Raw genomic sequence first — 14,753 nt, forward strand, 5'->3', positions numbered from 1 at the left:
GAATACCTGGGATAGGATAAAGTAATCCTTCTAACCCTCCCCCCCCAAAAAAAAGATATAGATGTACTATTGTAAAGTGGTTGTTCCACTGGATATCATGAGGTGAATGCACCAATTTGTAAATCGCTCTGGATAAGACCGTCTGCTAAATGACGTAAATGTAAATCTGCAATATTTGTTTGGTTATGGTAATTTACCACATACTACTACTACATAATACTACATAATGGTACTACTCCATACTACTACTACATACTATCACTACATACTACTACATAATACTACTACATACTATTAGATACTACTACATAATACTACTACACACTACTGCATACTACCACATAATACTACTACATACTACTACATACTATTAGATACTACTACTCCATACTACTACTACATACTACTACTCCATACTACTACATACTATCACTACATACTACTACATAATACTACTACATACTATTAGATACTACTACATAATACTACTACACACTACTGCATACTACCACATAATACTACTACATACTACTACATACTATTAGATACTACTACAACATACTATTAGATACTACTACTACATAATACTACTACATAATGCTACTACATACTACTACATACTTAGATACTACTACTACACACTACTACATACTACTGCATACTACTACACACTACTACACACTATTACAACACACCTCTACTACATACTACTAAATACTACTACATACTATTACATGATACTACTACATACTACTATTACATACTATTAGATATTGCTACTACATACTACTAGATACTATTACATAATACTATTACACACTACTACATAATAAACTCAGCAAAAAAAGAAACGTCCCTTTTTCAGGACCCTGTCTTTGAAAGATAATTTGTAAAAATCAAAATAACTTCACAGATCTTCATTGTAAAGGGTTTAAACACTGTTTCCCATGCTTTTTCAATGAACCATCAACAATGAATGAACATGCACCTGTAGAACGGTCATTAAGACACTAACAGCTTACAGACGGTAGGCAATTAAGGTCACAGTTATGAAAACGTAGGACACTAAAGAAGCCTTTCTACTGACTCTGAAAAAAACAAAAGAAAGATGCCCAGGGTCCATGCTCATCTGCGTGAACGTGCCTTAGACATGCTGCAAGGAGGCATGCGGACTGCAGATGTGGCCAGGGCAATACATTTCAATGTCCGTACTGTGAGACGCCTAAGACAGCGCTACAGGGAGACAGGACGGACAGCTGATCGTCCTCGCAGTGGCAGACCACGTGTAACAACACCTGTACAGGATCGGTACATCTGAACATCACACCTGTGGGACAGGTACAGGATGGCAACAACAACTGCCCGAGTTACACCAGGAATGCACAATCGCTCCATCAGCGCTGACTGTCCGCAATAGGCTGAGAGAGGCTGGACTGGGGGCTTGTAGGCCTGTTGTAAGGCAGGTCCTCACCAGACATCACCGGCAACAACGTCGCCTATGGGCACAAACCCACCGTTGCTGGACCAGACAGGACTGGCAAAAAGTGCTCTTCACTGACGAGTCACGGTTTTGTCTCACCAGGGGTGATGGTCGGATTCGCGTTTATCGTCGAGGGAATGAGCGTTACACCGAGGCCTGTACTCTGGAGTGGGATCGTTTTGGAAGTGGAGGGTCCGTCATGGTCTGGGGAGGTGCGTCACAGCATCATCGAACTGAGCCTGTTGTCATTGCAGACAATCTCAATGCCGTGTGTTACAGGGAAGACATCCTCCTCCCTCATGTGGTACCCTTCCTGCAGGCTCATCCTGACATGACCCTCCAGCATGACGATGCCACAAGCCATACTGCTCGTTCTGTGCATGATTTCCTGCAAGACAGGAATGTCAGTGTTCTGCCACGGCCAGCAAAGAGCCCGGATCTCAATCCCATTGAGCACGTCTGGGACCTGTTGGATCGGAGGGTGAGGGCTAGGGCCATTCCCCCCAGAAATGTCCGGGAACTTGCAGGTGCCTTGGTGGAAGAACATCTCACAGCAATAACTGGCTAATTTGGTACAGTACATGAGGAGAAGATGCACTGCCATACTTAATGCAGCTGGTGGCCACACCAGATGCTGACTGTTACTTTTGATTTTGACCCCCCCCTTTGTTCAGGGACACATTATTCCATTTCTGTTTGTCACTTGTTCAGTTTATGTAAACTTGTTTAGTTTATGTCTTAGTTGTTGTTATGTTCATACAAATATTTTCACATGCTAAGTTTGCTGAAAATAAACACAGTTGACAGTGAGAGGACGTTTCTTTTTTTGCTGAGTTTACTACATACTACTACATAATACTACTACATGCTATTAGATACTAATACTACACACTACTGCATACTACTACTACACACTACTACACACCACCTACTACATACTACTAAATACAACTACATAATACTACTATTACTACATACTAATTACATGCTGTACTACTACATAATACTACTACATAATACTACATACTACTACATAATACTACTACTACATAATATTACACTACTACATACTACTACATAATACTACATACTACTACTACTACAGTACATACTACATAATACTATGCTTTAATTGAAGCCTTCATTAACACTTTATAAGGCATAAATTCTTCAGAAATCATAAGCATGTCATGCTGTATGAAGGGTGGCAAAGCACCCTTTGTAATGATATCACCTTTTATGCAGTTTGGCTTTGCTTATTTACAACATCATGTGAAGCACTTATGTAGTGCTCATAAAGACTTCATGAATGACATATACAGCCTTTTTAAATTGTAGTTCATTCAAGTATGACCAGTTTTTTGCCATTTCCCCTCAGAAGGGGTAGCATGGGAACAGTACTTGAACAATTAATAATGTTACTGTGAGTTACATAGATACTCTTATGTCATTGTTACAGAAATACTCTCAGGTCAATGTTACAAAAATATCCTCAGGTCAGTGTTACAGAAATACTCTTAGGACAATGTTACAAAAATTATTTTATGTCAATGTTACAGGAATACTCTGAGCACAATGACAATCAGATTCCCTCACAGCCTCACCAAGAACAGTGTGTCTCTGAACATGCTGCATAATTTATACATATTCTAAAATACACCAGTAGCGAGCACAAGGCAGCTATTTAAAAATGTGTGTGTCATATGCTTAGTGACAGCAATTCAAAGTAAATTATGTTATATTATTGTATATTATTGAATAATGTAATCATCTCAATTTGGACATTTCTAAGTGGCTACAGGCAGCACAACCTGACTAGAATTGTTCATTCATCATTTATTAATTAACTAACACATTATTACAGAGTCACAGAATGTACTGTAGTGTCCTGCAGTTTCAGCTAAACCAGGGTCAAAATCACACTGTTTCATTGGAGATCATTCAACCATCATAAAGGGTTTGGCTTATCATCAGTGTTTATCAGCATATAAACTTCAGTTACCTGGAAAAGCCTATACACATTATTTCATCACTCTAATGGCAAAGCCTTTTTATTGAATGTCTGAACATCTTTCTGGGTTTGGGGGATACATGTCTGCTCCTATCTTTAGCTAGCGTCCCAGATCTCCTCTTCCAGAAGACTGCATTTGCATACTCCCTGTCATGGATTTAAATGCATATAGGATTTGGTGTAAGGCGCATTGGAATGAAGGGAGTTTCTACTGTTGTTAAATTCAAGCGATAAAGTGGTCAAGTGCACAATTTGGAAGAAGGGTGGAGAATTAGGTCACAGATGCAGTGGAAATGAGACTAGATTGTGGGTCCCCGCATGAACAGCTAACTGGCCCGTCTGGCCCAGGGCATGGAGGAACGCCATTGATTTGTAGCACTGATATTATTGGTAACACCCAGCAGGGGAGAAACCAGGTCAAAAGAGGAATGTTGGGATTTGATGTGGCGTGACATTGCAGATTCACAAAATAATCTCCCAGCTATTGATTAAAATCAAATGTAACCTCTATGTCTACTATTCAATGGCATTTTGGGATGTGAAACCATGCTCCGTTCTCTGCTGGAGTGCCCTTTTGATCTCATTCAAGAAAGTAGCTGCTGCAATCTGTTAATGGACATGCGTGTGATGTGCACCCGGCTCCATAGTTGGATAGAGGGCGCACTTGGCCCAAAGCCTGTTTTTCGCATGGGCAGCGCCATTGAGGTCTTTCACCATTTTGAAGTAGTAATCTGGATGGGACTTTCTATGGGTTAAGGAAGGATCAAAGAGCAAACATTCCATAACTCCAGGTGGCAGTAAATCACCAACCTTTGACTTTTATACCTATTCAGACCGCAGGTATAAAGCCAGATTTGATTTGGAGATCCATCCTGGCATGTCAACAAAGCTCTCTGAAAAAAAAATATATATTTTTGCAACCCAATAGAAACAAGTGAAGTCACAGTGCACGACAACAAACTGTAGGGGGATGCTCAAGTGTCATTCATCACAGGGATGTCAAAAGACTCATCCAAAGGGAATTCAAATAAACAACTCATAACAAACATCCAAAGTAATAAACAGTCAGATTTTTCCAAGCCATCAATACGTCAAGAAATGACCCAACGGAGGCCGTTCCTGCTGTGATTCTTGTACTGTTCTTCTCTTTCACAGAAGGAGCGGTCAAGAGGTGAAGGACGAGGTGAGACTCAAGCAGCTTCAAGTTTGTCAACAGAAAAGTGTGTGTGTGTGTGGTGGGGGGGGGTTGTTCTTCTATCCTTGTGGGGACATAAAAGCTCCAAAAGTCCCCACAAGGATAGAAGAACAAAGAAAATTCTCCCTTGTACGGACATTTCCCACATTCCCCATGAGGACAAAGGCTATTTTAAGCTTAATGGTTAGGGTTAGAATTAGGGTTAGGGTAAGAGGTTCAGGAGTTAGGTTAGGGTATGGGTTAAGGAAAATAGGATTTGGAATGGAAATACATTTTAGGTTCCCACGAGGATAGAAGAACAAAATGTGTTTGTGTCAAACCAACATTTTCTTTCACTGACTATTTGTGAAGGCAATTTTGTAAAATAGTCCACTTTAGCCAGTCATTTTATTCGTAGCAGTCAGAAGGGGAGTCATTATTAAAATATTTGCAGTAGGCCATAGACAAAATATATGATGACAAAATATATATAATGACATCAAAGGAACATCGAAAGGAACACGGCAAAAACCATCATCTTCACAAAAGCCGTGGCAATGTCTTGATTGATTTCTGTGGAATGCAGTAGTTACCATAGCACAGTCCAAATCAAATGGTAACATATTAGCTAGATATTGATTTCTGTGGAATGCAGTAGTTACCATAGCACAGTCCAAATCAAATGGTAACATATTAGCTAGATATTGATTTCTGTGGAATGCAGTAGTTACCATAGCACAGTCCAAATCAAATGGTAACATATTAGCTAGATAACGGCTACCTGTTTGAACTTCATTGAAATCAATCACATTTTTTATTCCAAATATCTATCATTAGCAATGTTCTCTGAACATTGAGTATTATTTTCTGTTTTAAATCAAACATTAACATTTTAGCAACAAAATCAGACAAAATATCAACACAGAACATTGTCAGAATGTCCTTGGTGGTGAACTTCTTATTGCAGTAAGCCTAGGCCTGAGATGACTTGGTAACTAAATGTTCTGTTAGTATTTGTGGTTTGAAATACACACAACTGGGGAAATTCATTAGGTTCAAAACAGGAGCAACAACACAACTAAAAGGCTGACATGTGCAGTACATCATATCACATTAAGAGGGTGATAGTGTTTTCCACACATTATTTTGGTTGACTTATATCAGGGTTTCCCAAAACTCACACCTCGGAACCCCAAGAGGTGCACGTTTTGGTTTTTGGCCCTAGCACTACACAGCTGATTCAAATAATCAGCTAATCATCAAGCTTTGATCATTTGAATCAGCTGTGTAGTGTTAGGGCAAAACACTAAACGTGCACCTCTTGGGGTCCCGAGGACCAAGTTTGACAAACGCTGGGGACTTGTATATTTTTCTGTGCAATAATGATAGTGTCCATCTGGCATATTTCTTTGTTGTAGAGAAAAAGCAGAGAGACATGGATACTCAAAGAGGAAAATGTCCTGATATCCAGACAGGGGGAAAGAAGGAAACACCTAGACACTCACGGCTGATCTTCATCACCTTCCAGCAGTGGAGGCTGCTGAGGGGAGGACGGCTCATAATAACGTCTGTAATAGAGCAAATGGAATGGCATCAAACACCTGGAAACCATGTGTTTGGTGTATTTGATACCATTCCACTGATTCCGCTCCAGTCATTACCACAAGCCCGTACTCCCCAAATAAGGTGCCACCAAACACTAGCAACCTGCAAACAACTCACATGAATTGAAGTCAAAAACACTGTAGTCTATGGACTGATTGATACAGACACCACAACACAACAATCACAATAACATGACTCTGTGACCCAAGAGCAGGCTTAAAAAATACAACTAAAAAAAGGTAATTTTTCTACAAACATCATGTCACTTTATCAAAAACATCCTTCATTACTACATCTTTTGGTTCTCCAAATCATCCAATAAGGATGTAGAAAAAAATATATGGATATCTTCGAAACCATCCCATGAAATTGTCCTTCGGATGTCAAAATTGCAACCTTACATTTCAGGAAGTTCTAGCGAGGTCTCTCCACTCCAGTCTTGTTGCACTTGTGTTATTGGGTCCTTTGGTGAACGTGTCTTGCTGCTGAGTGGACAGAAAGCCCAAGGCCCGTATTCACAAAGCATCTCAGAGTAGAAGTGCTGATATAGGATCAGGTCTCCCTGTCCATGCTTTCTCATCTAAAAGGCAAAACTGATTCTAGATCAGCACTCCTACTCTGAGATGCTTAATGACTACGGGCCCTGGACACACAGGACTTTTAGTTGGTACAAGTGTTGATGTTCTTGCCATCGGCAGCGTCCTCCACTAGGGAGAGGTGGTAGTCGGTGGACAGGGTGAAGTGGGAGACGCAGCCCACCAGACCTCCACTGTACTGCCGGTTGGTGTGCAGAGCAATCTCCTTCATCCCCCCTAGGCAGAGCAGAGACATCAGGTATTAAAGTTCTAATCCTACTCATCTTCATCATCACCATAATTACAATATGACATTTCTGACCATGACCACCCTTATCATCACAATCATAACCATTATCATCACCATCACCCAAATTGCCATCACTATCATCATGATCATTTTCTTTGTCATCATCATCGTCATCACCATCATAACAATTATCATCACCATCATAACCATTATCATCACAGTCATAACTATTATCATTGCTGTTATTGCTATCTTAACCATCATCATCATATATCATGATCAACACAGGTTGTACTAGCTTACATTTAGTCTTCCAACCATCAGACAGACAGTGGAACCGCCAGACAGACAGACATTGGAACTGAGGAACCGCCAGACAGACAGACATTGGAACTGAGGAAGCGCCAGACAGACAGACATTGGAACTGAGGAAGCGCCAGACAGACAGACAGACAGACAGACAGACAGACAGACAGACAGACATTGGAACTGAGGAAGCGCCAGACAGACAGACAGACAGACAGACAGACAGACAGACAGACATTGCAACTGATGAACCGCCAGACAGATAGACAGACAGACAGACAGACAGAGGAACTGAGGAACCACCGACAGACAGACAGACAGACAGGCAGACAGAAGGACAGACAGACAGACAGACAGACAGACAGACAGACAGACGAACTGAGAAACCACCCCCAGACAGACAGACAGACAGACAGACAGACAGACAGACAGACAGACAGACAGACAGACAGACAGAACTGAGGAACCACCCCCAGACAGACAGACAGACAGAGGAACCACCAGACAGACATTGGAACGGAGGATGCAGTGAGAATCCAGGAGACTATCCATGGAAGGGAAAGGGAGATACCTAGTCAGTTGTACAACTGAATGCATTCAACTGAAATCTGTCTTCCGCATTTAACCCAACCCCTCTAAATCAGAGAGGTGCGGAAGGCTATCTTAAATCGACATCCACGTCATCGGCGCCCAGGGAACAGTAGGTTAACTGCCTTGCTCATGGGCAGAACGACAGATTTTTACCTTGTCAGCTCGGGGATTCGATATAGTAACCTTTGGGTTACTGGCCCAACGCTCCTACCCGCCAGGCTACCTGCCACGGCTGCACCTACTTCACTGCCCAGTCACTTTTAATGGGGACTAATGATGATTTAGTGTAAACTACACAATAGTTTCTTAAAAATACGATGACATTGCACTTTGGATGAAATCTTAATCAGCGGCAATTGAGAATGGAGTTAGTGGAACTGTCAGCCAGGAGTCACAGAACTTTCAGAGGTGGAGTGACTCAATGTGCAACCCCAGGAATAATATAGGTGACTAAATAGCTGTGGTGGTGACATACCGACATACAAGACCCCGTTGACGTTCAGCTGTCTCATCTTCCCAGGTGACCTGCCAGTCTGGGCCCCATAGTCATCCACCGTCAGCTTCCCAGTCTGGCCATCCCTGAAGAACACACAACAACAGGAAGGATGCGCAACAGAATGACACACAACGAAAGGGAGGGGGGGAGAGTAGAGAGAGAGAAATGAATGGATGAGAGGTTCCAGATAGGAAGAGAGTAATTACGTCTTTCATCTTTCGAATCCGCCCCTGACACTCATGTTATGGATGCTAGCTCAATAAAATGGAGCTAAGCAGGTCATGAGAGAATCAATCCACTTGGACCCCAAATATGGACGTATTCTACATAAAGTAAGAGCTGTCCAGTGATGGGGTCTTGGTGTACAATACATGTACATTTACTGTCATTCCTGTCATTTACTGTCATTCCTCAAGTCTTTTTTGTGGCCCATAATGCCGCTGTACGCTGCAACATAACCAACACTGGCCTAGAGACTACAGTGAGATATGCACACACATCAAGGCAGAGAAACACACACACACGCAGGGTTAAACATAAATACACATACAGTTTTATGTCTATTTCCCAGACTTGTCTAAAGAAGTCCAATTGAAGCAATGAGACAGACCTCCAAATTCTTCCCAAATGTCTTAGACACTGCCTGATTCCATATGCACAAAATGTTACAACAGATACTAGATCAAATGGGAGATGAATCTACAATGCCATACAAGTTTGCCACCTGCAATAAGACACATTATGTTGTATTCCCAGAAACCCTAGTAGAATGTAATGCATTTTTCTTCTTTTAATTTCCAAGTGAGAAGGCATTGAAAAGCACCTGACAGCCTTTACTCTGTGCCACCTTCCATCGCTGAAGGTTCCGTTGACGATCACATTGGCCACACCACTGCCCAGGTTATAGCTACAGACACAGGAAGACAACATTGGAATTAACTACTGCTACAATCATCCCACAGCCAGGTTTGAAGCAATGCACATTCGACAAGGCTCAACTCAAAGGGTTGGTTTCCCAGATGCCGATTATGCCTAGTCCTGGACCAACAAAATGGTGTATGGAGCCTACTTTTTAGTCTAAGAGTAGTTTTAAGGCTTAAGCCGGGATTCATCCTTTTCGGGCTATGCACCTTTTAAAGGCAATGTTCCCGCATTTGTGGAGAACGCATTCACGGTAAACACTGCATATGTCAATCTCAATCGGAAATTACCTTTAAATGCAAATTGCGCTATATTGCGGATCTAACGCGAATCGCAATAAATCCTGGCCTTAATCTGTATCCAGGAAACTGTCCCAAAGATACGGAAAGAAAAGGCTGGGCAATGTTTTTACCAGCCTGGTCCCAGACCTGTTTGTGCTGTCTTACCACAGCATGACCAGAGGAGTTTCTTCTGCAGGAAGCATTAGGGAAAGGGAAGGTGTGGACTAGAGGTTGACCGATTCTGATTTTTTCAACGCCGATACCGATTATTGGAGGACCAAAAAAAGGCTGATGCCGATTAATCGGCCGATTTTTATTTATATATATATATATATATATTTGTAATAATGACAATTACAACAATACTGAATGAACACTTATTTTAACTTAATATAATACATAAATAAAAATAAATGTTGTCTCAAATAAATAATGAAACGTTCAATTTGGTTTAAATAATGCAAAAACACAGTGTTGGAGAAGAAAGTAAAAGTGCAATATGTGCCATGTAAGAAAGCTAACGTTTAAGTTCCTTGCTCAGAACATGAGAACATATGAAAGCTGGTGGTTCCTTTTAACATGAGTCTTCAATATTCCCAGGTAAGAAGTTTTAGGTTGTAGTTATTATAGGAATTATAGGACTATTTCTCTCTATACGATTTGTATTTCATATACCTTTGACTATTGGATGTTCTTATAGGCACTATAGTATTGCCAGCCTAATCTCGGGAGTTGATAGGCTTGAAGTCATAAACAGCGCTGTGCTTCAAGCATTGCGAAGAGCTGCTGGAAAACGCAGGAAAGTGCTGTTTGAATGAATGCTTACGAGCCTGCTGCTGCCTACCACTGCTCAGACAGACTGCTCTATCAAATATCAAATCCTAGACTTAATTATAATATAATAAACACACAGAAATATGAGCCTTTGGTCATTAATATGGTCAAATCCGGAAACTATCATTTGGAAAAGAAAATGTTTATTCTTTCAGTGAAATATGGAACCGTTCCATATTTTATCGAACGGGTGGCATCCCAAAGTCTAAATATTGCTGTTACATTGCACAATCTTCAATGTTATGTCATAATTATGGAAAAATCTGGCAAATTAATTACGGTCTTTGTTAGGATGTAATGGTCTTCACACAGTTCGCAATGAGCCAGGCGGCCCAAACTGCTGCATATACCCTGACTCTGCTTGCTCAGAACGCAAGAGAAGTGACACAATTTCCCTAGTTAATATTGCCTGCTAACATTAATTTCTTTTAACTAAATATGCAGGTTTAAAAATATATACTTGTGTATTGATTTTAAGAAAGGTATTGATGTTAATGATTAGGTACATTGGTGCAACAACAGTGCTTTTTTCGCGACTGTGCCTATTAACCGGTCAACCTCTAGTGTGGACTAGAGTGATGTGTGATGTCAGAGGTTCACCATTAGGGAAAAGGGAAGGTGTGGACTAGAGTGATGTGTGATGTCAGAGGTTCACCATTAGGGAAAAGGGAAGGTGTGGACTAGAGTGATGTGTGATGTCAGAGGTTCACCATTAGGGAAGAGGGAAGGTGTGGACTAGAGTGATGTGTGACGTCAGAGGTTCACCATTAGGGAAAAGGGAAGGTGTGGACTAGAGTGATGTGTAACGTCAGAGGTTCACCATTAGGGAAAAGGGAAGGTGTGGACTAGAGTGATGTGTGACGTCAGAGGTTCACCATTAGGGAAAAGGGAAGGTGTGGACTAGAGTGATGTGTAACGTCAGAGGTTCACCATTAGGGAAAAGGGAAGGTGTGGACTAGAGTGATGTGTAACGTCAGAGGTTCACCATTAGGGAAAAGGGAAGGTGTGGACTAGAGTGATGTGTGATGTCAGAGGTTCACCATTAGGGAAAAGGGAAGGTGTGGACTAGAGTGATGTGTGATGTCAGAGGTTCACCATTAGGGAAAAGGGAAGGTGTGGACTAGAGTGATGTGTGATGTCAGAGGTTCACCATTAGGGAAAAGGGAAGGTGTGGACTAGAGTGATGTGTAACGTCAGAGGTTCACCATTAGGGAAAAGGGAAGGTGTGGACTAGAGTGATGTGTAACGTCAGAGGTTCACCATTAGGGAAAAGGGAAGGTGTGGACTAGAGTGATGTGTAACGTCAGAGGTTCACCATTAGGGAAAAGGGAAGGTGTGGACTAGAGTGATGTGTAACGTCAGAGGTTCACCATTAGGGAAAAGGGAAGGTGTGGACTAGAGTGATGTGTGATGTCAGAGGTTCACCATTAGGGAAAAGGGAAGGTGTGGTCGAGGGGTGTGTGAGATCAGGGGTTCACCTAAAAATGAGTACTCCATCCTGCAGTCCTAAAGACAGGAAGTCACTGTTGGGCCTCACTTGGCTGTCGCCTCGCCATAGCAACAGACCATCCTTCGCCGTGCTCTTAAAGCGCATAAACATGTTGGTCCTGACGCCCGAAACCCTGGGGTGGGAAACACACAGGATATGTCAGCACAGAGTGGCACACAGCACTTTCCTTAAAATCCCACAAACCCTGAGGGCTTTCTAGTTGACTGTGTTATTCTCACATTGGCTGACTGTGTAGTGTACATCATCTGACTAAAGCTAATATACAGAAACTATGTGATGCAGTATAACTCAACTACTGCTGAAGTCATAGTATTTCTGTCTGAACCTAATACTTCAGAAAATACTATTTCAGTGGTAGTGTTTTCACTCTAAAGCAAACGTACATGCATGCATACACACGCACGCACGCACGCACGCACGCACGCACGCACGCACGCACGCACACACACACACACACACACACACACACACACACACACACTTTTACGTAGACAAACCTTTTCAGGATTTCACGGTTGTCGTATGTGAGGTAGCTGCGGCCAATGAATTGTGGAATCTCAATGGCATCTGTGACAGCTGAAAAGAAAATAACATTTACACAATGTGGCCACTAGATGTCCTCCTAAGCATGGTACTAACTGAGGGGAACCAGGACACAGACAACTCTACACAGGATAATGAACAGGGGTGTATTCATTAGTGCACACTGTAGCAAAATATTTTGCAACTGAACACGTTTTGCAACGAATTTGAGAATTTCTGATTTACAAATTCATGAGAGTTCCTTCCTGGTTTTTGCCTGTTTGTTCTGTGTGGTTCCTAGTAAATACACCCTAGGTAAACAAAAAAAGTGTACAAACAGCGTTATTAAAGTCTGATATGGTAGATGAACAGAGGTAGCCTAGTTTTTACGAACATGATGGTGATAGAAAACTTACTGTTTAAACAGTAATTCCCACATTCTGCACAGCGAAAGCATAAAACAGATAAGACAACGGCTTAGGAGAGATTATGTTGTTCAAATATATTACATACATTAAAATGTACATTTAAATGCAGAATATTTTCCACCAAAATGTTGAAAATCTACCTTGTCATACGGAATGTAGCCTACAGAGTATAACTTGTGGAAAATGTGGACGTGGGAACAATTTATTTTCCGTCTCTCACCCTTCTGGCAGTGCCGGCCATCGTAGCCGAGAGGGCAGTCACACTCGTAGCCATCCCATTTGGGCCTGCAGGTGCCGCCGTTGGCACAGGGACTCTGCACACATGGGTGGGCTGCGTTCTCCACATTCACCCCCAGAGCAAAGTCCTTGGTCAGTGGGATGCTGCGGTCATTTAGAACCAGCTGACACAACAAGTAGAGGGGAGGGTGGGGGCAGGTAGATGAGGAGAACGTTAAATGTAGAGGGGAGGGTGGGGGGGCAGGTAGATGAGGAGAACGTTAAATGTAGAGGGGAGGGTGGGGGGCAGGTAGATGAGGAGAACGTTAAATGTAGAGGGGAGGGTGGGGGGGCAGGTAGATGAGGAGAACGTTAAATGTAGAGGGGAGGGTGGGGGGGCAGGTAGATGAGGAGAACCGTTAAATGTAGAGGGGAGGGTGGGGGGCAGGTAGATGAGGAGAACGTTAAATGTAGAGGGGAGGGTGGGGGGCAGGTAGATGAGGAGAACGTTAAATGTAGAGGGGAGGGTGGGGGGGCAGGTAGATGAGGAGAACGTTAAATGTAGAGGGGAGGGTGGGGGGCAGGTAGATGAGGAGAACGTTAAATGTAGAGGGGAGGGTGGGGGGGCAGGTAGATGAGGAGAACGTTAAATGTAGAGGGGAGGGTGGGGGGGCAGGTAGATGAGGAGAACGTTAAATGTAGAGGGGAGGGTGGGGGGGCAGGTAGATGAGGAGAACGTTAAATGTAGAGGGGAGGGTGGGGGGGCAGGTAGATGAGGAGAACGTTAAATGAACAATCATTGTATTGTTTCCTTCTCCTATACAAACAAATGAATGAATGAAGTACTGAATGAATTAACAAATGAATGAATAAATTAATGAATTGAGTTGACCATTGTAAAATATATGTCAACTTGCCACAGTACACACATTAACAACAATCGATGAGAAATATACACAAAAGTCAAAATACTGTGGTCAGATGGGCCATCCCAACACTTTAACATGTATTTGAAAAGCCAAATCAGTTGTGTTTGTGGGATATCTGACTCTTCATCTGACTCTTCATCTGACTCTTCATCTGACTCTTCATCTGACTCTTCATCTGGCTCTTTATCTGACTCTTCATCTGACTCTTCATCTGACTCTTCATCTGACTCTTTATCTGACTCTTTATCTGACTCTTTATCTGACTCTTTATCTGACTCTTCATCTGACTCTTCATCTGGCTCTTTATCTTGACTCTTCATCTGACTCTTCATCTGACTCTTCGTCTGACTCTTTGTCTGACACTTTATCTGACTCCTTGTCTGGCTCTTTATCTGACTCTTTATCTGACTCTTTATCTGACTCTTCATCTGGCTCTTCATCTGGCTCTTTATCTGACTCTTTATCTGACTCTTTATCTGACTCTTTTTCTGACTCCTTGTCTGGCTCTTTATCTGACTCTTTATCTGACTCATTATTTACTAGGAACTCTGGGACACATGCAGTAAGAACCTAACAACTGGGCTGTGTTCAGTACAAAAACACATAATGCAACGTTCAATTACA

General features: G+C 42.1%; 1 protein-coding gene across 2 annotated transcripts in view; it reads right to left on the bottom strand.

Moving 5' to 3' along the window:
- Positions 1-3,139: 3,139 nt before the first annotated feature.
- Positions 3,140-14,753, bottom strand: part of egflam (EGF-like, fibronectin type III and laminin G domains) — a 47,731-nt gene continuing 36,117 nt past the window's right edge. Inside the window, exons 18-24 of one of the 2 annotated variants that reach the window (XM_014172653.2) lie at positions 13,205-13,385; positions 12,973-12,996; positions 12,532-12,610; positions 12,003-12,146; positions 9,312-9,395; positions 8,468-8,571; positions 3,141-7,082 (exon numbers count right to left, since the gene is read on the bottom strand). In XM_014172653.2, coding sequence (XP_014028128.1) covers positions 6,931-7,082; positions 8,468-8,571; positions 9,312-9,395; positions 12,003-12,146; positions 12,532-12,610; positions 12,973-12,996; positions 13,205-13,385 — 768 coding nt within the window. In that variant the 3' untranslated portion in view covers positions 3,141-6,930. Of the gene's footprint in view, positions 7,083-8,467; positions 8,572-9,311; positions 9,396-12,002; positions 12,147-12,531; positions 12,611-12,972; positions 12,997-13,204; positions 13,386-14,753 lie in introns of both variants that reach the window. The other variant, XM_014172654.2, reaches the window with a different exon arrangement.

Source organism: Salmo salar, chromosome ssa24 (assembly GCF_905237065.1).
Source record: "Salmo salar chromosome ssa24, Ssal_v3.1, whole genome shotgun sequence".
Classification (NCBI taxonomy): domain Eukaryota; kingdom Metazoa; phylum Chordata; class Actinopteri; order Salmoniformes; family Salmonidae; genus Salmo; species Salmo salar.